Source organism: Rhododendron vialii, chromosome 11a, assembly GCF_030253575.1.
Source record: "Rhododendron vialii isolate Sample 1 chromosome 11a, ASM3025357v1".
In the NCBI taxonomy this organism is placed as follows: domain Eukaryota; kingdom Viridiplantae; phylum Streptophyta; class Magnoliopsida; order Ericales; family Ericaceae; genus Rhododendron; species Rhododendron vialii.
This window is the reverse complement of record NC_080567.1, coordinates 3682763-3708075: the sequence shown is the minus strand read 5'-3', so window position 1 is coordinate 3708075 and position 25313 is coordinate 3682763. Positions and strand designations below refer to the sequence as shown.

Genomic DNA, 25313 nt, shown 5'->3' with positions numbered 1-25313 from the left:
AAGGCTTTTGATGCAGTACGAAGGTATCTCCAAAATTCGCATGTCCTGATGCCACCGGTCCTGGGAAAACCTTTGATCCTTTACTTGTTTGTCACCACATCCTCGATGGGGTGTATGCTAGCACAAGAAGGAGAAGATGGGGTTGAGAAGGCAATCTACTACCTGAGCAAGAAGATGACTGGATGCGAAGAAAGGTACACCTCCGTGGAAAAGACATGTTTGGCTTTCGTGTGGGCCTCCAAAAAGCTAAGACACTACATGCTCGCTTACTCAGTGGAGTTGATTTCTCGAATGGATCCTCTCAAATATTTGTTCGAGAAGCCTACACTCACTGGTAAACTAGCACTTTGGCTGCTGTTGCTAGCAGAATTCAAGCTCAAGTATGTCACAAGAAAGTTTGTCAAGGGAAGGGCAATCGCAAAATTCCTAGCAGATCACCCAATCAAAGGGCCGGAAGACGCTGAGTTCAAGTTCCCTAACGAGGATGTTATGACTATGGAAGACAATACATGGAAACTATACTTTGATGGGGCTACCAACCAAAAGGGGTTCGGGGTTGGAGCATTGCTAATATCACCTAAAGGGTCGCACATCCCTCTTTCCTTGAAGCTCAATTTCGAAATCACTAACAATCAATCCGAGTATGAAGCATGCATTGTGGGGATGGAGGCCGCTTTAGCAATCACCGTCAAGAAACTCGAAGTAATAGGAGACTCGAACCTCGTCGTATCACAAGCTAATGGCGACTGTAAAGTCAAGGAGGAAAAGTTAAAACCGTATCACAAGGAGCTAAACGACCTAATCTGTCGCTTCAAGAATGTGAACTTCACCCATCTGCCGAGAATGAAGAATCAATTCGCAGACGCCCTTTCAACCTTGGCATCCATGGTAGAAATTCCAATCGGTGTTAAGATGAGACCAATCATGATTGAACAAAAAGAATTCCCCCGTGTACGATCATGTGATGGTCATTGACGAATGTAGGGAGGTACTCCCGAACAGGTCCAAGAAAGGCCCGAACACGTTGTGAAGGAAGGGTCATCGCGCTCTGGACTAGTGACAAGAGAAGTCATTAGTCCAGAGAAGTTGTACGAGTCTCGGTTCAGAAAACATGAGAAGTTATTGGACCAAATAAAAGGAAAGTGACATGTGAAGCCACTATTCAAGTAACTTGTTCGGCAATGAGAAAGCCGAACAAGCAGAGAGCTTCTAAAGAGGAAAATGGACCAAATAATTGATAAAGGACCAGTTACATGAGAAGTGACTGGTCCAGGCCGTTTACTCGTCCATAAGGTGGCCGAACAAGGAGAGAAGTCCTATCAGATGTCGAAGTAGAGGGAACACTTTGGAAGAGTCCAGAAAGAGTGGTATTCCGTTAAAGAATGATATCCCGAGAATGTAGGATCTGTAAAAGATACCCAACGGGAATGGGATGTTTGGCTTGTTATGGACAAGAGTCCTACAAGGATTAAAGAAATAAACTGATAAGGGAACAAGAATCCAAGATATCCTGGTTTTCCTATACGAGGTAGGAAACCTAGGGCAATATGGATACTTGGGCAACAAGCATCCATGAATCTATAAATATAAAGTAAGCCTAGAGGTGAAAGGTACGCAATACATTGCATTCTTACGTGACTTCCTATTGATATTTAGGGTTTATTATCAGTACGAGAGACTAACAAAGGCATCGGAGGGCCTTTGCCACGAGAGGCAAAGGTGCACTCACTCCTTGTCTGTTTTGCAGGTCAAGGGTTCCGTCGACAAATTAGGGTTCCGGTCAAAAGGCACGAGAGGCCGTTACAATCTAGTGTTGTTCAAAGCACTAATTGAATTTGTCCACCTACAATGAACCCGACAATGGCCTACCATGGTACCATGACATTTGGAACTTAATCGAAAAGGGGAATATCCAGCTGAAGCAAGCAAGAAGGATCGAATCGCACTCCAAAGGATGGCAGCTCACTATATTATTTGCAGAGGAAGGTTATACCGAAGGTCACACTGCGGATTGCACGTTATGTATCCATGGTGACGAAGCAACAAGGGTAATGCAGGAAATCCATGAGGGTGTCTGCAGTCCCCACATGAATGTTATGATGCTCGCTAGGAGATTCTGAGGCAAGGTTATTTCTGGTCCACCATGGAGACAGAATGTATAGAGTATGCGCGGCGGTGCCACAAATGTCAAACCCAAACAAATTTCATGCACGTCCCACCAACCGAGCTACATCAAATTAATGGCCTTACCTCGGCCTTTCTCTGTTTGGGGAATTGATGTCATTGGCAAAATCACACCAACAGCATCCAACAGCCACAAGTTCATCTTAGTTGCTATTGATTACTTCACCAAATGGGTAAAGGCAGCTTCTTACATGACTTTGACAGCGATACAAGTGGCTCACGTCATAAAGCAAAATGTCATTTATCGATATGGGGTACACTTCAAGGGACGAGCTAGAGAAGTCCTCGAGGAATTTCATATTCAAATGCACAAATCAACGGTATACCGACCACAAACCAATGGGGTTGAAAGGCAGCAAACAAAACCATCAAGACAATCCTTGAAAGAATCATTGAGTCGGCAAGGAACTGGCACGAACAACTGCCGCTAGCACTGTGGGGATACCGAACGTCTGTACGTACTTTGACGAGGGCAACACCTTATTACTTGGTGTACGGCATGGAAGTCGTCCTCCCCGTCGAGTTAGAGGTACCATTGTTAAGAGTCATGGCAGAATGTGACATAAGCGAAGCAGAATGGCTAAGTGGGAGGTTCGAGGAACTCATGCTATTTGACAAAAGAAGATTGAAAGCCCTTTACCATGTGCAAGGATACCAACGAAGGATCACTCGTGCATTCAACAAGAAGGTGAAAACTTGGAATTTGACGGAAGGGGATATGATTCTGAAGGAAATTCGAGCACCTTTCTTTGATCCAAGGGGAAAGTTCCGACCAAAGTAGGCTGGGCCATACATCATCAAGACCATCTTGTTCAAAGGAGCAGCACAGCTCATTGACCTCGACGACAATGAATTCTCGACACTTGTCAATTTGGATCAACTCAAACGTTACTACCTTTGAGAGAAGCTTGTTGGGCTGAAAACCGCAAGGGCGGGCAGACCCAAGAAAAAATTAGAGCAAAAGCCTGCTAGGTTGAAAACCCGCAAGGGCGGCCTAGGCAAAAGTTAAGGCATAAAAATTAAAAAAAAATAATCAAAAATCAAAAGAGCTTGCTAGGCCGAAAACCAGAAAGGGCGGTAGTAGGTAAAATTTAGAGCGCAAAAGGAAAGTGTCAATACCTGAGTGAACCCTACCCTAAACTACGTCATGACCTAATTTCTCTGCAAAGAGGATACGTAGGCAGCCTCATCTTGAGGTTCGGTCACATTCTCAAATAAAATCCAAAATTGACAAGTGTTTGCAATATCGAGATAACAATAAGTGCAAATTCAATGAACCAAGAGGGAAAAACCCTCATAATTCAACTTTATTCAAATCACTCTTCAAATACAAGGCTGGGCATGAAAGTAACAAACAACAACAATAAAAAATAAAATAAAAAACATCAAAAGGGTCTACGCTTTCTTTTCAACACAAAGTGGTCAGGTTGTGAGTCAGTCACACACGAATTCCTCTTGCCCTTAATTCCCTCCTCAGCATGCTTTTGTAACTCTTTCGAATCACGATGGATGGATCGGGCTCCACCAGCAGAACCATTCTAACTCCCCAAGTGCGAGCATAGGCTTCAAGATTGGCTATGCGAAATCTGGGCATTTCAAACTCCTCGGGGCTGCCAAACAAAATCCTTTGACGTATCCCAAGTTGACAAAGGATACGGCTGGGGATATAGAAGGTGAAACTGCTCAAGCCGCCCAATACCATTCTTTGAGTGTTCATGTTCCGAATGGCCATGTCAGGAAGGTACAGCCACAAGCACCTCCAAAAGATGTCCTCTCCCGAAAGTAAGGAAAGAATGGACAACCAGCCCGCCACATTTGCATACGGCGCTTGGTATTGTCTAGAAGGAAAGACATAGGGATTGTAACTCCAGCTAGCCGATGGAAGCCGTAGAACCCCGATCTTATCGCAAAGCCACGTCTGTCCAAAGAGAGGAAAAACAAGTAAGAAACCCTACATAAGGCCTAGGCCTAGACCAAGCGTTAAGGTAAAATAAAAGAGAGAATGTAAAAAAAAGGAGAGTAGAGTGAGGATTTACCTGCAGCAACAATGGTCTGCCCCCAAAGTACCTAGTCTGTCCCGCTTGAACCACATCCAAACCGATCAAGGTCTCTACTAGAACCATGGGGACAACGTCCCTACGCTCCTCCATTTGGGCAGAAATGCCGACAAGAAGATGGCTAGCACGACCATCAGGAGAAACCAGTAGATAAGCAGCCAGCAAGCACATACACAGAGTCGACATGCGCTTACTTTGCCAAATGAAGTCATAAGGATCACCCTCCTGCATGAACATTTCAATCAAGCAGAAGACATTAAGTTCGCCACCCCTCACCAAGAATTTGGGGAGAGCGCCACTCATACCAAGCTTGTCTCGCAAGACCCCCGCCATGCTTGCCCGAAGGGGAGGAATGACTGGAATGTTTGATTCAAAGAAACCAAGGTACACGTGAAACTGTTCGACGGTGGGACATATCTTCTCAATACCAAACCAAAAGGCATGCACCTCCGGATCCCAGAACTGTACCGCCGCATGTAGTAGGTCCGGGAGAATGCGAAAGTCTCGAAGAAAGCGGAGAGAAGATATCCCTCGACTCCTAAAATTAAGCCAATCCATTTCTTTGAATTGGTCCATCCAAGGTTTGAGCAAAGTGGGGAGAGGGAAACCCATGGGGCAGCAGGATTTTGGAGGGATTTTGGTGTGAGGATTATGGCAAGAAGGTCCTGCTATTTATAGGGGAGTTAGAGGGGACAAGCATTAAATGAGAAAATTCAAAATTTTTAAGATTTTCAAAGGTCTTTCATTTTCCTATGTAAACTTTTGTTTAGGGAAGATACAAAGGCAATACATGGTTCCCCACAACCTCCATGCAGTGGTGCTAGCTCGATCAAAAGATGGGAAACAGACATAATGGCAGACAAAGTAACCTTGGGAATCAGCAGAAACTATCTTCTGAAGCATGTGTCCAACGCAAAAGAGTTAGACCCCAGCGCTGGAGATCATGCCCAATACTCTCTAGCGTAAGGATTCAAGTGCCTAGCGCTGGGTACGAGTATGTAATTTTCTGCAGAATCTGGTTCCAATCACTCAAAACCATTTCTAAGCCTCCAAACTCACTTCTAACTATTCCAACATGTTTCAATGAGATGAGATGACTTTACAGCAGTGTTCTTTGTCTATCTAGATCAAAATTCGAGGGTTTGGTATAGAAAATGTCATTTTTCCATTCAAGTGAGCCCGTAAGAAGTCCAAATTCATTTCTAAACAACTTTTGGTCATTCAAACACCTCGCGCAAGTCATGCTATGTATTTATGACTGTATGGAAGTGTCACTTTTGTCGATTCACATAGGTTTGAGTTTTTGGTACAAAAAGTGTCATTTTTCCACTCAAATACCTCCGCGGCACACCAAAATTCAATTCAACCGAATTTTTGGTTATTCGGGAAGCTCGTACAGGTCATGTTATGCATTTGTGACTAATCAGAGATTCTGGTTTCATTGGAATGACAGAATTCAAGATTTTAGGCATGAAAATCGCCAAAATCTCATTATTTTTAAATTGAAAAGGCATCATTTTTATTCTCCTATATATCCATTTCTTGCTAGCTAGACCATGGCATACAGCTACAGATTAATTTGTCTTAGGTCTTGAGGTCGTTACTAGTGCAAATTATCAAAGGATTGTTCATAATCTTTAAGCTGTTTAGGCTAATGATAACAAATGATCAAAAGAAAGTGCAATTTTCATACCTATCCATCCATGAGTTGAGGTACAAAAATATATGTCCAAAATGCAGCATGCCAACTACCCGGGCACGCAGGCTTCAAAGTCTAAAAAGGGGCAAAACAAGCGCTCAAAAATAAAAGAGGACATGCAAGCCCAACTACTACCTCTACTCCTATAATCTACGAGGGTACGCAGACCCAATATCAAAAGAAAAGACAGTAAAGCAAAAGAAACTTTAGTGCGAGGTTTCTTCCTTGTTGGAGGCTCAACGTCATCGTCATCTCCATCCTCTCCATAAAGAGACCCTGAGCATGATGGATCTGGCACGACCGCGAAAGAGCTGGAAGCGTCCACGATCTCGCCATCATCCTCCTCACTCTCTTCATCCTCCTCGCTACCCCCTGTCTCCTTGATCGAGGGCCCTACAACACTCTAACTCCTCGACGAGGTGATCACTCTATGAGAGGTCCTCGAAGACACTACCGGAGTGTCTTTCGCCCTCTTGCTTTGCCTCTCGCTACCGACAAGCCCGTTAGCCTCGGGAGGAGGACCTTGCATAAATGCATAACAATAGATTCAGAAATCATAATTCAGAAAATCAAAAAAGAGAAAGAAAGCAAAGCTAATAATAAATATGAACTGTGCTACCCACACAGCAATCTGTGCACAGATTTCGTTGTGGGGCCCACCACGGGTTCCACACAAATCATCCGAGCCATTCATTAAATGTAAAACATTTTTTCAAGGTCCCCGTAAAAAATAAGCTCAATCCAATACCTATAGATGCTTCATCCAACCATTTAACTTTTCATTCAGATTTCCGGATAATGAAAAGTTATATGATTGGATTGAGCACCTATAGGTATCGGATTGAGATTATTTTTTACGGGGACCCTTGAAAAAATGTTTTACATTTAATGAACGGCTCGGATGATTTGTGTGGGACCCGTGGTGGGCCCCACAATGAAATCTGTGCACAGATTGTATGTGTGTGTAGACTTTCTGTAATAAATAATACCTGAGTCGAAGGGGGCTCATTCGGCCGTCTCATGGGCAAAGGGTGACCTGCAACAGTTCGTCGTAACATGTTCTCCATGGCAAGCATTCGACGACGCGCCATATCCACCCACTCCACCGGCACCTGAAAATTGTAAGTTTAAGAAAAAGAAGTGCGTAGACCTAAATAATTCAGCCACAATCTAAATTATACCTGACAAGTAATCGACTCGAACGGCTCCTCCAGCTGCGGCAAGTCAATCACTCTATGGGCCCCCGAAGGCGCCATCACCTCAATCTCCCACAATAGCTCGGGAAGACCTCCAGTCACCTTGGTGCCACTTTTGCCACCTTGAACTCTCTTTGTGGCACCACCCTGACCCTTCTTCTTCCTCTCCACTACGGTAACACTAAACTTGACTTGCCGAAACTCTCCAAGCCTAAGAGGACCGGCCAGATTCCTCTCTCTCCAAGAGGCATAGTCCTCAGTAGGACGTAAGTACAAGGAGAGAGCAGTCTCCAGCACTGTGAACCTCTCCAACTTTGCAATGGTGTACCCCCAAGGCCATGTCAAGTAAGCCGGAGGCAGAGCAGGCACCTAGAATGCCTGCAAGCGAGGTGACTGTCGAGTCACCCTCTCTCTGAAGTACCATGGCCACCCATAGGGTGACTCTAGCAGCACTCGCCCTCGAGTGACCTCCCTCCTCCGCGCTAGGTAGGGCTCATCAAGCCGTCCTAAAGGTCCCAGTGCACCTGTGACAAGGAAACCAATTACATGTTGGTGATCAAGTTTCAAAAATCTTTTTAATATCAATTTCAATCAGATTCAATGAAGCATTTTTTACTTACCAACACGCCTGTCATCCCGTCCAAAAAAGCTCGATTGGCGTTCAACTTAGCATCATTGTGCTTCTTCAATTTATTCGGAAGGTAGTAGCATAAAGCTCGAGGCATCAGATGCTAGTTGGGTCCCCTAACCTTCGAAGGGTACATTCCCAATACCTCGTAGGGCCAAAGCTGTAAATTTTCAATAAAGAACGTCAATGCAAATCAATCAAATGGTGAAGGTAGCAAAACCAAATAAGAATGCTAAGTCAGTTACCTCCCAAACTCTCCAATGCCCGCCAATCATGGTATAGGCGCCTCGAGAAACATCTCCCATGAAGCTGTAGCAAGCCGAAAGCGCGCTACTGCCCCAGTCAAAATAGCTAGCCGTCTGCAAATGCCGCAAGGCAGGCAAGAAGGGCACGTGTATCCGGCTACGTCTGTTTGGAAACGAGGACGCACTGAAAAGGTACAACAAGTAAGCCCTAGCCATCTACTCGGCTTCCTCATCACTGGCTATATCATGGTTCCATCACCGTCTCAAACTTGTGTAGATGATCGAGCCATTCTTCACTTTGGGCACGAAACCCAAAAACCACTGCAGCGCCACGTCGTCATCAGCAAGGCTCGTGTCAAAAGGGATTGGGTCATCGCCCACTCTCAAACCTGTAATTGCCACAAAGTCAAGCGGCATGACCGTGTAACAACCCTGATTTTAATTATTCATAATACGTGACTACTTGGCATGCTTAAAGTTAATCTTGTGGTTAAATAGTGTAGTTACCTTAGTTGTACGGGACGAAACACATATATATGCTTAGGATATCATTAATTGGCCAAAACTTGATAGGTGAGACGCAAAGACAAGAGTACATAGAATAATTTTTCCCTAGGAAGACAAAAATAAAACATACGTGTATTTTTTCTCTTGAAACTTCACCGCTTCGTCCGCCTGGGAACAAACGAGAGAGAGTCAGCAAGAGGAAAAAGAAGAAGAAAAGAGGGAGAGAGTCGAGAGAGAACGGTGGAAGAGAGAAAAGAAGAAGGAAAGAGGAAGAAAGGGGAAAAAGGAGAGAAACCTAGGGCTTGTTCTATTTGAGTTGAATTGGAGTGCTAATCTGGTAATTCAACCCTCTCTTATACTTAATTTCATGTTTCTTATGTTAAATTCTATGTTCTAATTGCTGAATACATGCTTTAGATAATTGGGTTCAAGTAGGATTTGGGTTATGGGTTGAAAATCGCAGGAGGAACAGGCTGGGTTTTTCTGGAAAAAAATCTGCAGAATTGAATCTGCCTTGTTCTTGAGGAATTTTTCTCACCATCTTCCCGACCTTAATATTTTTTGATATTTTTACTGAAGATGCCTGTATGTGTCTACTTTACTGTGTAAAATTTTCAGAACCTAATTCACAATGTGGAAGAAGTTAAAATTCGTTAACCGACCTGCTGTTGTGGTTTCTGCAGTGCTGACAGTATCGTCGCACTTTACGGGAACGGCTATAATTTTGAGCTCGGGCGATGAAATTGCGATCCGATTTCTGATTTTGAAACTAGACTCATAGACCTAAAAAAATGCATGAAGATTGTGTCTTATTTATTCTTGTGCTAAGTCAGATTTTAGGTTAAAGGTTATGAACCTGCAGATTCTGTGATTAATTTTTAAGGCTAGCTATCTAATTTCATATTCTTACCATAGGACCTTATGTTCATTTAAAATAGGCTTGCTTGACATCCTCTAATCATGTTTTGTTGCCTAATTGCCTTAGGAGGTTCGGGTGACACGTGGCTACGAGGTGAGTGATTAATACCCAAAACACATGGTTTGTTACAAGCTTTACGTTTCAATGATGTTTTATAATTTGATATGAACTCCATGGAATATCAATGGAAGGTGGACATGTTTTATATCTATTAATGGCATCCTCCCACGTCCCAGCTTGCTAGGGGACACGTGCTAAAAGGCTAGCAAGACATGGCTATCAAATCGGATAACGAAAGACGTCTTAACTTATCCACTACCGGGGACGCCTGGTAGACATGAAATGAATAGAGGATGTGCATTACTATGCTATGTTGCTATGAGAAATGATTCGTTTTTTTTAAATGGTTTTATCATTGTCCATGGAAAGCATGTGAATTGCGTATTAATCATTCATACGAGCTTTGGCTTATGAATTTTCCCACCTTTCAGGCAACGGGACATAGAGTGGTGGCGTGCAACTCTTCTTTTGGTCGCACTAAGTAGATGTTGGCTTGTAGATAGGGAGTTGTTTTTGGTGAGCATTTTTGTATGTAAATATGCACAGCTCTGGGTGGTTTGCAATGTAGAGATCCTTGTAAAGACTTTTGGTTTGGCATATGTAATAAAATAGAATTTGCTTCCGCTTGTCGTTAATTAAGTCCCTTTAGTCATTTGCTAATGAGGTGTTTAACTTTAATATGGCCTTAGTGATGTGATCACTGGCGCCTTGTTGTGACTAGAGCCTTTAGGGGCAGGCTAGGGTCGTGACAGACCGTCATCTCCCCAGGCGGAAGGTGGAAGGTGTTGGTGGTGTCCCACCACCTCTCCGCTAAGGCTGTCAGCAACCCGTGGTCATTCCAAACAGGCGTTGTCAAAATTTGGATGAATGTGTCAAATCCCGCAGTATCCACCAACCCTTGAACCACGACAGGAAGCTCATTGTAGAACTCCAAGGACTGAACCGACCCTCCAAAGCCAGACAACGTCGCCCTCCTCTGCATTAAAACGAATAAGTTGTCAATCTCAACTGTTTTTGAGCATGCAAAACTTTTGGTCTTACAGGAGGCACGATAAGTGTTATTAAACTTGGAAAGATCATGCGAAGGCAACCCTTTTGAATGATCTTTTCAGGATGACGATGCTTATCACTCTTCATTAATTTGATTATTTCTTTTTAACAAGCGTATTGTGTGTAAATTGAACTCATGCTTCGATTAATATACGATAACTTGATAAATTGAAATTGACAAAGTAAGATCAAAGAAAGAACCTCCAAACAGCCCTCTCTCAAGTGAAAGGTCCAGTCCGGTAAGACTGAATTCTCGTCAAAAATCTTCCGAGTCGACTTGTAAGGATCCAGCAATTGGGGAACGAAAAAGTGTGCTCTCGGTGCATACGTTGCTGGATTGAAGGCCACCCTAGCAGCCTTCTATGCCTCTTGCATCGCCGACACTCTCGGCACAATCTCAGCCCCCGCGGCCTCCTGCTCAAACTCCTTCAACACCTCGTTTCCCTCTTGCTCTGAATGCCGCAACAACTATTCCGTTCTACCTCCCGCGCACGAGCCTCAAACACCATCGCCGCAATCCTCAGCTCCTCAAGCTCAACTTCAAAAACATCCTCGTCTTCTATAAACTCTTTATAATCCAAAAGAGTGACCCATCGAGTCGACTCCGCTCCCGAATCTCTGGCTAGCCTGTCAAAAATGCGGACCAGCATCTCGGCATCCTCCATAACCATCGAGGCTTTTCGGTCTCTTCTCGAGTCTGCCCCAACATCCTTGTCGCCTCAACAACATCAACCTCCATCTCGACCACCACCTCATCGCCACCTTTGTCAATAATTATCTCCTATGCATCACCAACATCGCTGTCACTCTCCCGCACTGCAATTTCATTCAAAACATCTTCAACCAGAATTCTAGGAGAATTGATCACGTAAAGCCATGGAAGCCACTTACCGCCAACGGAACTGGACCCAACCACTGTGCTCGGCTGGGCCCCACGACCCTCAGTTGCTGTCATTGCCACCGAAGCCCATGGCTCCTCCCCTGTCGCCATTGTTGCAACTGTTAGAGTCCCCTTGGGCTCCGACGCTTCTAAGATCAAAGGGGACACCACGCCCACATTCGCAATCGTTGATGGAGCCGGCGGCTCCTCCCCCACTATCACCTCCTGTCCTGTCGCCGCACCAGTCAAAGCCCTCATTGGCTCCGACACCCCATTAACCGCATCGAGATCCGTGCCCAGACCATGAGACTCGTCCAATTGCTCCATAGTTGAGAAATTGGGGGATGAGAGAGGCTCAGAAAGAACAAAGAGATCGGGAGAGATGGAAGAATGAGAGAGAGAGAGAGAACCTTTTGAAATTCCAGTGTTTTGCGCGAATGAAAAGAAGGGTGAAAGGAAAAGGGAAGAAAAAGAAAAGAAAACCGTTCGTCTGGGTCAGGCTCAAAGTGTAAGTCTCCAGCGCAAAGGACTTCATGTCCAGCGCTGGACACTTTCTGATAGGGGCCATAGATTTTTCCCCTAACACCTCATCACAAGGGTGCTTTGAGTCAGCGCAAAGCACTTTTCTAATGACCAAAAGTTTTCTAAACCACAAAAAGCATCCAAGTTATCAAGATTGTTCAATTTTATTTAAAATCAATCATTTAAGGGTTGATTAAAGCAAAAAACAACATTTCTTTGATAATAGTAATAGATAAATTCTGTGGCAGGCCGAACCTAATCAAATATGCTAGTTTCAAATGACTAGCCCAAGTCCATGTGGCTGTATCTGAGTTAGGGCTCAACTATCAGTCATCAACATTGCACTCACCTTACGCCTGATAACGGGAGAGTCTGATTCAGGCTCGGCCACCTTAAGGAATGAAGTCCCATCCTCGTATTCTCCTCATGAGTCGCCCGCTAGGCTCGGCCAAGCATTGGCTCAGCCAATTGCAATGACGTGTGCTACGTCACGTGCTGAAGCGGTTACACCAAAGGATAACAATGAGCGCACATGGGGGTGCCAGCTCATGCCAAAACGGTTACCAGATCTACTCAGTGATGTCATGATGGTGTCATTTGGCCCGTGGAAGGCACACGGTACTTGGAGGGCAAGCCAAGGGGGACTCTATATATACTGAAGGATCATACCCTGAGAGGTACACACATTCCTATACTTACCTTTCTCTCTACACATACTTATCCTCTCGCTGGAGGGCCTTGCCGGATAACTCCGGTCAGGTCTTAGTCGTGCGTTCACTGTGTAGGTTAGGTCAAGAAGGCTAGACGACCCCTGAACCAGCGGAAGAAGAACTCAGATCGAGGAACACAGGCCACACAATTGGTGAACCCGACATGAACCCTCAAGCTTCTGATTCAAACGGCTCAAACCCTCTTCAAACCAGCTTCTTCTTCCAAATCTAACCACCATGGGCGGAGATCCACCAGATGTTACAGTTTCGGGAGCCAAAGAAGCTAGTGGAAACACGATCCTCCCACCATTCTCGAAGAGACACATGTCCATCTCCATCCCCGCAAGTTCTGGGCTATCTCCGGCCACAGACGACGTAACGGCGGCCTACGTCCGCCAATTACAGCGGCGCGACAATGAGAGGGACAACGAACTAGCAGTTCTGAGGGCAGAGGTGGCCCAAATGAAACAAAAAATGTAGCAAGACGCCGCTCTTATCACATCCAGATCTATTGGAGGTGGGAGGCGACGAAGGCAAACACCACCTCCACCACCACCATAGGAGCATCCTCACGAAGCAAGCATCCGCAGCTCCGTAAAGGACCGCCTTGGCTTCACACCAGACACGGGCGATGCAAGGGAGATAATCCTTTACAAGCGGCCTACAACATCTCCTACACATCGCTCAAGGAGCCACCATGAGCGAACCAACACAAGGGATACCAAGTCATTCACGAGCACATACTGGACTGGTCGCGTGGAGTTCTCTCACACAACGGTTTCACACCGTAGCTGAGACTCTATGGAAACCAGGCGCCATGTCTCCGAACGCCTTGGGGAGATCCCACTAGAAAACTTGGACAATGGAAATTAGGCTCGGTGGAACGGGAAAGGCGTACAGATCGAAGGGTCGAACAATGAAACCAAGACCCGTCGAGACAGAGAGAAATCTATTGACGGCCTTCAGCAGACGACAGATTTGCATGAAAAGCTTCGGCACAGAGACCACAAAAAATCCTCTGACAAAGATTCCAAAAGAACGAAGACAGATGTCCACGGCAAACCACCACGCCCCGGCTTTGAACAGCAGTTGAAGGATCTCGGCGTCTTGCCTTCACATCCCACACAATCAACACAACAGCCAAACCCAACTTCCATTTGTCAAAGTTCACGAAGTTCGACCCAACCACTTGCGAAGCTTACACCCACCTGATTCATTTTCGTCAAACAATTGAACTATGCACCACAAAGGACGAAATCAAATGCAAGGCATTCCCGTCCTACCTCGACTCCCTTGGACTCCAGTGGTTCAACAAACTACCCGCTGGATCCATATAGAACTTGGCCGACCTTGAATGTGCCTTCAACATTTGCTTCATCACAAGCAACAAGACCGCCAAGGAGCCCGAATCTTTATCTCTGATGAGGAAGCCCCCATCTGAAACTCTGAGACAGTATGCTGAACGATACTGGCAATTGTTCAACGAAATCCCTAGAATCGACAAGTACTGGGCTGCACGAACCTTTAAAAATGGCTTGGAAACTGGCAGCAAGATCCTGGACGAACTTGCTATCTGCCCACCCCACGGCATGGGCGAGTTGATGCATATCGTAGAGCAATTCTGTGCCCTTGAAGAATTTTATGCGGATCGTGTGGCTCAAGGAATATCGAACCCAACTACCCCCCTCATGTCATAACCCAACAGTCCTAGCCAAAGAAACACGTCAACAATATCAAAGAAGGAAAGAAGCGCCCCCCGAAGGTACACGACTACATGGTCGAAACCACATACTTCAAAGAGCCCATCTGGTCTTTCCTAAAGGAGATTATGAGACAACCATGGTTCGAATGGCCAACAGGAAAGCCCGGCACTGAAATTGGCCAACCAGATCATAACCAAAGGAAGAAATGCTCGTACCATAACGAGCTCGGCTACTACACAACAGCATGCGCCCCATACAAGGCACTGTTAGAACGTTTGGCGGCCCAAGGTCACCTCGACCAATACATTGATCGAACCAAAACACCCACCCTTCAACCTACCAAAAACCCCAACCCTAATGCGCCGCGACCGGCAATACATGTTATCCACAGCCCTGTGACAAAAGAGTCTGAAACAAGTCTTCAAACCGACCTTGATTGTGCCTCTACTTCCAAGCAGGTACTCGCGGTAGGACCTGGGTCCAAACGCCCATGTCCAAAAGAATTGCCTAAGTGGACAATCACTTTCACCGAGTGCGACCTCGAGCTTATGCAAACCTGTCACTCTGATGCCCTTGTTGTAACTGTCCAAATTGGAGTTCATGACGTCAAACACGTTCTCATTGATCAAGGAAGCTTGGCAGAGGTCATGTACTATGACTTGTTCAAGAAGCTTGATCTATTAGAGTCGGCATTGCAACCCGCCAAAGTACCTCTCATTGGATTCAATGGAGCACCTGTTTGGCCGCTTGGTCAGATCTTCCTTCCAATCGTTGTAGGCTCGAAAACGTTGAGCGTTGAATTCATCGTCGTCAATGTGCCGAGCCCGTACAACGCGATTCTTGGCCGAACCTATCTCCATGGTATGCAAGCAATCGCTTCCACTTACCAACAGGTCATCCGTTTCATTGGCACCAATGGAAGGCAGGAAGACCTACGCGGCGATCAAGTTGCCTCCAAGAAGTGTTACGTTTCAGTTGTCCATAATTTCACCAAAGCTAAGCAAGTGCAATGGGTTGAAGTCCCAGACATGGAGGTTATTGACAACATCAGCGAGAAAGCCGAGGACAAAGCACAAGAGGACCTCGTCCAAATGCCCATCAACGAGGATGGTTCTCATTTTTTCTTACTCGGCTCTTCCCTCAGTGACGCCTAGCGCGAAGAAATGTTCCAATTCCTTAAGGACAACATTGAAGTTTTTGCTTGGACCCCTAACGAGATGCCGGGAGTCGACCCCAACTTTATCAGTCACTCTCTCAACGTAAAGAAAGACACCAAACCCGTCATCCAAAAGGCACCACGATCGGTAGTCGAACACGCCGACGCCGTGGTGGAAGAAGTCAACCGTTTATAAGAAGCCAACGCCATCCAAGAAGTGCAATACCCAACCTGGCTGTCAACACAGTGGTCGTCAAGAAGAAAAATGGCAAATGGCGAGTTTGCGTTGACTACACCAATCTTAACGATGCTTGTCGAAAGGATTGGTTTCCACTTCCCAAGATTGATCAACTGGTGGACGCAACGGCTGGTCACGCTAGGTTAAGCTTCCTCGACGCCTACCGTGGCTACCACCAAATTGCCATGGACCCGGAAGACATGGAAAAGACCGCCTTTATCACACCATATGGTATCTTTTGTTATCGAGTGATGCCCTTTGGGCTCAAAAACTTAGGTGCCACTTTCAATCATGCCATCTTCAAAATGCTCTACAAACAAATTGGCCACACCGTGGAGGCCTATATTGATGACCTCGTCGTCAAAAGCCAAAAGGAATACAACCACCTCTAAGAATTAGCAGAAGTCTTCAAAATCCTCAAACTCCACGAGGCACAGGATCGAGGCCGACCCCAACCAAATCAAGGTCGTTGCAAAATTGCAGCCACCGAGAACAATCAAAGAAGTACAAAAGCTTACGGGAATGGCAGCGGCTCTAAACCGCTTCATCAGCAAATCCTTAGATAAATGCCATGCCTTTTTCCACACATTGAAGGGTAAAAGCTGACGCAGTTTTGAGTGGACCCCGGAGTGCGACACAGCATTAGTCGAACTCAAAGGCTACCTAAGCTCAGCTCCCCTAATGGTGAAACCAAAGGAATTTGAAACTCTTTACTTATACCTTGCAGTCTCGGCTCATGCTGTCAGTTCAGCTCTTGTTCGGCGAGAAGGCGCCGATGACATGCCAATCTACTTCACGAGCAAAATGCTCCTACCTGCACAGACATAATACCTACCTCTCGAGAAGTTGGCACTTGCACTTGTCTCAGCAGCAAGGAAACTCCTGTCGTACTTCCAGTCCCATACAATTATCGTCTTAACGGAGCACGCTCTCAAGAGCCTTTTTCGGAAAGCGGACCTCTCCAATAGGATCTCCAAATGGGCAATTGAACTAGCAAACTTCGACATTCATTTTGAGCCATGGACGACAATTAAAGGGTAGATCCTTGCTGACTTCATCGCCGAACTCACTCCAGAAGACACAAAGACTCTCAACACTCCCCCACCACCTCAACACGTGGCCGAACAAAACTCAGCACCGAAGCCATGGCACATTTTTCAAGGAGATATTTGGCACCTACATGTTGATGGAGCCTCCAACAGCAATGGAGCCGGAGCAGGGGTAGTGTTAGTTTCACCTTGTGGGACACTCCATGAAACTTCTATCAGCATCAACTTCTCCGCCACCAACAATGAAGCAGAATACGAAGCCCTCCTTACTGGCTTACGCTCCGCAATAGCATTGAAGGCCGCCGATCTCGTTGTCTATTGCGACTCTCAACTCATAGTTAACCAAGTACTTGGTGACTATAAGGCTCAGGACCCTAGAATGTTGAAATACCAAACAACAGTAGCCGAACTCATCATGCAATTCGAGAATTTCAAGATTGAACAGATCAACCGCGAGCACAACGCGCATGCCGACGAACTCGCTAGCCTAGCCTCGGCTGCAAAAGCCTCAGAATTCAGAACCATCAACTTTGGCAGCATTGATCACCCAAGCTTTGACACCACTCAAGAAGTACTCAACGTTGAACTCAACCCCAATTGGATGGACGAGATCGTTGCGTTCCTCAAGCATAATACTTTTCCAAAAGACAAGAAGGAAGCATATCGCATCAGGAACAAAGCTACTTACTACTGGCTTGCCGAAAGCGACCAACTCTACAGAAAATCTATCTCCGGGCCATACCTCCTTGTTGTCCACCCAACACGAGTACTCAAAATTCTGGCCGAGCTCCATTCAGGTAGCTGCGGCTGCCACTCTGGCGGCCGTTCCCTTTGTCAACGGGCAATCAGCCAAGGATACTTTTGGAAGAACATGAAGAAAGACTGCGAAGAAGTAGTCCGCAAATGCCAACCATGCCAGCTATTCTCCCCCATCCCGAAGCAACCCGCCCAGAATTTTTCCCTAATCACGAGCCATTGGCCTTTTGCTCAATGGGGGCTCGACATTGTGGGCAAGTTACCAACTGCACCAGGTGGCTTTAAGTACCTCATCACAGCAACGGATTATTTCTTGAAATGGGTAGAAGCCGAGCCTTTAGTGACAATCACAGTGGCCGACGTTCGAAGATTCGTTTGGCGAAACATTGTTACAAGGTTTGGCGTTCTGTATGCCATTGTCTCAGACAACGGGACCCAATTCGTCGGCAAGGACCTCACCAGCCTCTGTGCCAAATTTGGGATACGCTTTTTCAATTCTACCCCCGCATACCCTCAAGGAAATGGACAGGCTGAAGCAACAAACAAGACTGTCTGTGCTGGGATCAAGCGTCGGCTAAACTCCAAGAGAGGAAAGTGGGCTGAGGAACTGCCACACGTTCTATGGGCTTACCATTCTACACCAAGACGCTCCGCCGGCCAGACACCCTTTTCAATGGTGTTCGGCATGGAGGTCGTAATCCCATTTTAGTCGAAGTTCCCAACACTCAGAACGGAAACATTCGACCCCAAGACAAACGAAGAAGCCGTGGAGCAAGAACTCATCTTGGCCGAAGAAATGTGTGACGGTGCTCGTCTAAAGCTCACCGAATACCAGCAGCAAGTGGCCAAAGGATACAACCGAAGTGTGCGAACCAATACCTTCAAGCCAGATGATTTGGTTTGGCGAAAAGTTGTGCAAGCTAGCAAGAAAACGAAATTCAAGCCCAACTGAGAAGGACCTTTTCGTGTTGTTAAGATTGCTGGTGACGAGGCCTACGTGCTGGACGACATGAATGCGCAGAATCTTAAGAAGGCATACATGTGATCAACCTTTCCAGATTCGCTTTGTCACTACAAGAAATTACACATTCGCCGACTAAAAGTTTAGTCGCCAAATGTCAAATTTTAGTCGCCCAAATATTTCAGCGACTAAATTTTTGGTCGCCAGGTTGGTCGTTGACACTTGGTCTGGGAAAGTTTTTGGTGACTAAATATTTTGTCGGCGAAAGTAAACAACTTATGCCGACTAAATGTTTTGTCAGCGAAAGTAAAAAACTATGCCGACTAAGGATTTTGTCAGCGAAAGTAAACAACTTATGCCGACTAAATATTTTGTCAGCGAAAACAAACTTTAATGCGGACTCCAAGTTTAGAACCATACTTTTAGAAATTTCAAAATATTTAATAATTTGTGACCCAAAAATCTTCATGCAGTATTTGAAATCACTCTATTTAATCCAACCAAAAGCAATGACAAATGAAACATAATATTCAAACTTAGTCCATCCAAAAGCACAATTTAGTATATATATATATATATATATATATATATATATATATATATATATATATATAACCACCAAGCATAAATCAATTCCAACTCCAAATTTTCATAGATTACATATTCATATCCATCATAACCAAAAACCACAAGTCAACAGTCTTAAGTAAACAAAAACCATCCATCTAAGTCCTCCATCACAAGAACAAATCATCTGCCAATGCTCCATATACAAAATCTGTCCATCAAAGTCTTTCCATCACGACAAAAAATCATCTTCCAATCCTCCATATACAAAATCTGTCCATCAAAGTCTTTCCATCAAATTGCCCAATATACTAAATCTGTCCATCAAAGTCATCACGACAAAAAATCATCTGCCAAATTACTCCATATACTAAATCTGTCCATCAAAGTATTTCCATCACGACAAAAAGTCATCTGCCAAATTACTCCATATATAAAATCTGTCCATTAAAAGCAAAAATCATCTTTCAAATTGCTTCATTTACAAAAAGCATCCCTTGACCGATCTCGTATCTGTAGGCGAAGAAGTGATAAACAACAAATTATTTGTCAATTACCATGCACCAATATACAAACAATTATAACCTACCTATGTCTACTCATTTGTCTACCAGTAACTCAAAAAAGAAGGCAAAGATGTCAGCAGAACATCCCTAGAAGGGACCAAGGCTGTCTACTGAAAAGCCGAAGGTATACTATAGCTTATAATTTCCCTCTTTTTACCATACAAAAGAAGAATATCAGCCAATGAATTTTGTCGCAAGGCAGCCTATCAAAGCCTATCAAGGTGCCCTGTGGGGTATGTGAAGATCCCCCAAGGCTAGCACCAACACCATCCCAAAAGTTTCAACAGGTTAACCAAAAATCTGCATGACCTAACACAATTTTCATTCTTCTGTATAGGCAATGCCCAACAAATCTAAAACCCTACAACTTGGCAAATAGGGCCATGAAATGACAGAGTGATACAACTATATAGCCCAACTCTGAAATAAACAGGATTGACCCACGTCCCAAAAAGAAAATTTGGTTTGATCAATCACAAAATAAGTCAAATGGGCAACAAGAAAATCTACTGAATGGCCTAAAAAATGAGTGTACATGAAGTTCACTTACCAAGGAGTTCCACAAGTGTCCAGGAATTTTGTGACAAGGCTTTGAAGCCTAGCAAAGCGATCTCGCTCTTCTTGGCGCTCTCTTTCTCGCTCCTCTCGCTCACACTGATACACCTCTCGCTCTCGCTGTTGTTCCTCGCGAAGTAACTCCATTTCAGATTTGATACTCAGCAGCTCTGAATGTGCTCATGACTCAAGATGTGATTTGAAATATAAGGAAGTGGGCGTTGGGCCAACCCCAAGTCCTCTAAGGTATTTAGGATTCTTTCCTTTTCCCAACACCTTTGTTGAAAGCTCCTCATGTGTCAACGAGACTCCAAACTCCAATGCCTCGTCTCGCGCTTTTTCCATCGCCGCCTATCAGTGCCAAAGAAAAGATTATATAGACGAGATAATAAAAACAGAAACCCACTAGAAATAAAGTGAACAACCTGCAAAAATAGATTGACTTCACCCCAAACAACAAGAACAACAATTGGTAGGCTAATGGTGTATGATCATGTTCTGATCAGAAGTTACAACCACCAAGGAAAACCCAAAGTACATAAAAAAAAACTTACGACCATGTTCTGATCAGGACAGAGAGAAAGCTAAACTAACTAAGCTTATCATCTAATTCCAATCAGAGTATCAGACAACAACACTAAAAGCAAAAAACAGGACCCCCAAGAGTATGAGACAGCAGCACTAAAAGTAGGGGACTTTTTAATTCAGTAACTACGCTTTCTAAATTTCTGTATCAAAACAGTTAACTACGTTGAATCAATAAATGAAGGCCAATTCAGATTATAACAAAATTCACCTTCACAAGACGTTAACTTAAACTGAAAAAATGAGATCATTTCACTCCTAAAGACTTGATCATTTCACTCCCAAAGACTTGAACAAAGCATAGATTGCGTTAGAACAATCCTTTTCCATGTCAACATTAACATCAGACATATCAGCTCATCAATTATGCATGTGATTCTAATGCATACAAACAACAAGCCCAACACCTTTGATCCAAATTTGGCCAGTTTGCGATGAACGTGCATGGTGAAGTCTCCCACTTTTTAGATTGCTCTATTGAAGATAACAGCTTTTATAGTACAATGCACGTACTATAGTGTAACTTGTAAAGTTGTCCAAGGAACTGAAACATTGATCCTAAGAGTTTGAAAACCTTCCAAATAATCAAATAATTGTATCTTATGCATACACGAAAAGAAATTTCGTAAACATTCTTAATCAGATTTGTAACTAACACCACACAAATAAAGGATAGTGCCAACGCAACAAAAACAAAACACCATTGACTAACTCACTAGCCACTGCCCTATATATACAAGATCCCAATTCATATTGCCTATGACTTTCAACATTGAGTTCTTTTTTTTTTTTGAACGGCGAAAAAGGAATTTTATTGATCACAACGAAGTAGTACATCAAGATTTAGGACAAGATAAGTTAGCATCACAACATGTGGGTAACATCCCAACTAGGTTGGCACCCTGCCACACGACAACCATATGCTATTCCTGCCCAAGGATTGACAAGAGATCAACCCCATCAAATTACAATATAAACCTTAAAAGGAAGCTTTCAAAAAGTGATAGAAGCTTCTCCATAGAGTACTTTCATATCCCCAGCCAAATAATCAGCTCAAAAAAAGACTCAGTAATGGAATTAGTCTTCTAATTCAGCAAAGGAGAAATATAAGCAAGCATCAGCATTATCAAGTCGAGCAGCAGTTCCATGAAAATGCAAAAAGAGCAGCAGATCCATGGTCAACAGTTCCAAAAGGTCAGGGCTAATATGAAAATAAATGCAATTCAGCAACATGAAACCAGAATTTGCAGCTAAAAGCTCAGTAGTTCAGCATTAGTCTTCTAATTCAACATCAAAGGGAACATTCGAACACTCAACATATAGCAGAGCATGAGAGTCAATGCAGTCCAACAACATCAAACTAGGATTTAGCAGTTAAAAGTTCAGTAGTTGAGCATCAAAAGGTAATCATATTGCAGATTGTAGTCATTCAAGAATCTATATCTTTCTACAAAACATGACTCATTTCTCAACCTTCAGCTGCCCTAAAAAAGAATAAATACTTGAGCCGCTCCAAATAGAGCCTAACAGTTACACTATAGTACTGTAGCACAGCAATCCAAATCCAGATCGAAGTTAAAAATTACATATTTCACTGCCACTGATAACTGAAAAAATTCTAACTGACCAGTGAGCGAAGAATTCAACAATGGCATAGGTGGCCGAGGTGTCCCTGAGGACGGCATCGAAATTAAGGGCCTAGAATAACACAGTTGGAAGACATACATGTAGCACTGCCCAAGTAGGTTTGATTCACTCTTGTGTCTTCCTCAGCGTATGTGATTTTTTGAAGAATTCACAGAAATTGGGAAGTTCATTATCATGTCCTTCAGCATGTCAAATTCAAGTCGATAAAGTTTGACCAATTAATATCACCAAAAATAACAATAATTTCCTACTATTACATTTGCTTTTCTAAACCTCTCACCTCAATGGACATCGCAGTAGGAAAAGATTTGGACCCCATAGTGTGATTATACGGGAGTTTTTTCCTGTTTTTTTTCCAGCTACATAGCGCTTCTGCAAATATATTTATGCGGTTATGTATGAATGGCACATAAGAGTTTAAAACTAATAGGTAGTAACTTACCCGAATTTTTGGATCTTTGACTACTTTGTCGATTAAGTACTTCCAATCATCCATATGCATCCCTGGATATGGACAACTATATGGGTTCACTTTCGCTTTCCTAAGTTTTCTATAATGATGCCTCATGTTACATTTCTAATCTTTATACAAAAGGGAGGCCTTCTTGTCAGTTACAGCATCAGCTAGTGAATTTCCCTTTGTTCCATCTACGATGTCAAACTTGTCCTGCAACCATAATACACTAATTGATACGCTTTATTCTTACAAGAACACTAACTAAATTCTGGAATAGAGAATCATTACTCGATTAGATTGCAGGATGGCTTTTTTAGCCATTGGATCCACAAACTTCCATGAATGGGCAAAGCCTTGAATAGGGCAAAACCTCCTAATCTGTACCCCAAGATCAGTTGCTGCCATGGTGGCATTCACCCCACAGAATGCCTTCGTCTCCTCTGGGACAGTAACTACGAGATTTTTTCCTTCGTGGTGTGCTATGAATTTATCTAAACTTTTGCCAACAATAGGTCCCCGCACGCGCTTTGAGGATGATGGACCTGTTGAACAAACAATAGATTCGAAATAGGGTACGATGATGAAAGCAAAGCATTCATGAAACATAAGCTAAAATTATCTTACCTGCGCCACTCACTTGATCAGATTGTGCAACGATAGGGGGTGCGGATGAGGTTAACCCTTGGGGTGGAGATGACGTACCACTCTGATAGGGAGTTGGTGTATGTGGAGATGGGGTTAACCCTTGGGGTGGAGATGGTGTAACATTTTGAGGGGGAGATGGTGTATGTGGAGATGAGGTTAACCCTTGGGTTGGAGATGGTGTAACATTTTGGAGGGGGGATGGTGTATGTAGAGATGAGGTTAACCCTTGGGTTGGAGATGGTGTAACACTTTGAGGAGGAGATGGTGTATCTCTATGGCCTCTAACATTTCGACGACCTGGTGGCATCTCTATGGCCTTTAACAACATAATATTGAATGCCCAAGCATAAATATATAATGTACATAATTCATAACACAAACCGATAATAGAAAGAAAAGAAAGATAGAAAAAGATCCATTATTTTTGCTGATCATTAACGTATACTTATATATTGTACCTCCTGCTCAAAAGAAACAGACTCATTGTCATCATCATCCATAAAAGGAGTTGCATTACTCTTCACCCCATGAGATTTATGTATCTCATTGTTCCTCTTTATCCACTCATTTTATTTCCTCTCATAATCTGTTTTGACATGAGTTGCAAGAAAACCAGGTTGGAGCAACAATTTTCCTCGTTCGGACATTTTGCGTAACTATGAACTATGAAATAAACACAAACAAGTTGTTAGAGGCAAGATGCTTATAGACATATGAGTAAGCCCATAAGTAAGTTCCTTGGTCTTTTTTTCCTCACCAAACAAGTTGGACTAGTTAGGACAATTTCTTTTTAGCAATTTGATCAAATAGTATATCTATGTGCCATATTTGGTTAATGAGAATATTGATGCCGTAAAAATGTAAAGGAATAGAGACAAAGCGAGAAATTACCAAACAGACTGAGATGTCTTCTTGCTATCTTTAAAGGAAGAGACCTGATAAGAACACAAATTAATTCGCAAAGTAACGAGTAGAAACCTAGTAATAAAGTAGTCGAGTATCCTAAATAACAAAAAAATTGGTCAAAAGACTTAGATCTTAAGTAATGCTCAAACATAACAACTCAATAATGTTCAAACATATCAACTCAATAATGTTCAAACATATCAACTCAATAATGTTCAAACATAACAACTCAATAATGCTCCAAAGACTTAGATCCTAAATTATAAAAGAGTTGGTCCACTATTATGCAAGTCTCATCAGCAAAATACATTACGGTTACATATCAAGATCGGTATCCAAATCAGTATCAAATTCATCATCATTGTCATGCTCATCCAATAATTCATCTTCTTCATCATCGCAGATGAACCCATCGACTTCAATATTCTCTGCTCGGGCTCGTTTTCTACTAGACTCCTCTCGGATAATTTCAGGTTCAATGTCATTTCTACGCAAAGGGGTTGTGATGAGATCTTCAACAACTCTTACAAACTCAGAGGTTTCCTCCTGTTGGAACTCATCATTGGGAGCATCATTAGCTTCAAAATCATCCAACTCAGGCACATTCCAGATCCCTCGACGTTCAAACCGCTCCACAACTCTCCAATTCTCACCTAGTTTGGTATCATTCATGTAACATACTTGTTGCACTTGACTTGGTAACACAAATGGGTCATCTTTAGACCATCGACTTCATATATCAATACTTGTAGAATGCAGATCAGTCTGCAAAGTCCTGTTACTACCAGTGTTGAACCATTCACATTGGAATAAGACCACTCGATGTCTAAATAAATAAGTCATTTCCCACACTTTGGTCAAGTAA

General features: G+C 43.6%; 3 protein-coding genes across 5 annotated transcripts in view; 2 read left to right on the top strand and 1 right to left on the bottom strand.

Annotated features, from left to right (window-relative positions):
* LOC131308156 (peroxisomal acyl-coenzyme A oxidase 1-like) overlaps positions 1-25313 on the top strand; it is a 90567-nt gene that overhangs the window by 1644 nt on the left and 63610 nt on the right. The gene's annotated exons all lie outside the window — the stretch shown is intronic.
* On the top strand, positions 14432-15514 carry LOC131306775 (uncharacterized). Its single transcript, XM_058333201.1, has one exon. The coding sequence runs from the start codon at positions 14432-14434 to the stop codon at positions 15512-15514; it is 1083 nt and encodes a 360-aa protein (XP_058189184.1).
* Positions 19146-24427, bottom strand: LOC131308157 (probable Rho-GTPase-activating protein 7). 3 transcript variants are annotated; one of them, XR_009194348.1, is made up of 9 exons: positions 24001-24427; positions 23641-23858; positions 23522-23601; positions 23186-23439; positions 22883-23107; positions 22714-22812; positions 22421-22619; positions 20204-20559; positions 19146-19600 (listed from the first exon to the last, which is right to left on the bottom strand). XR_009194348.1 is itself a non-coding variant. In XM_058334974.1 (9 exons), the coding sequence occupies exons 1-5, from the start codon at positions 24040-24042 to the stop codon at positions 23018-23020; spliced, it is 684 nt and encodes a 227-aa protein (XP_058190957.1). In that variant the 5' UTR covers positions 24043-24421; the 3' UTR covers positions 19146-19360; positions 20204-20559; positions 22519-22619; positions 22714-22812; positions 22883-23017. The 3 variants fall into 3 exon arrangements, 1 of the variants encoding a protein (XP_058190957.1); XR_009194347.1 differs by having other exon boundaries at positions 22519-22619; XM_058334974.1 differs by having other exon boundaries at positions 19146-19360; positions 22519-22619; positions 24001-24421.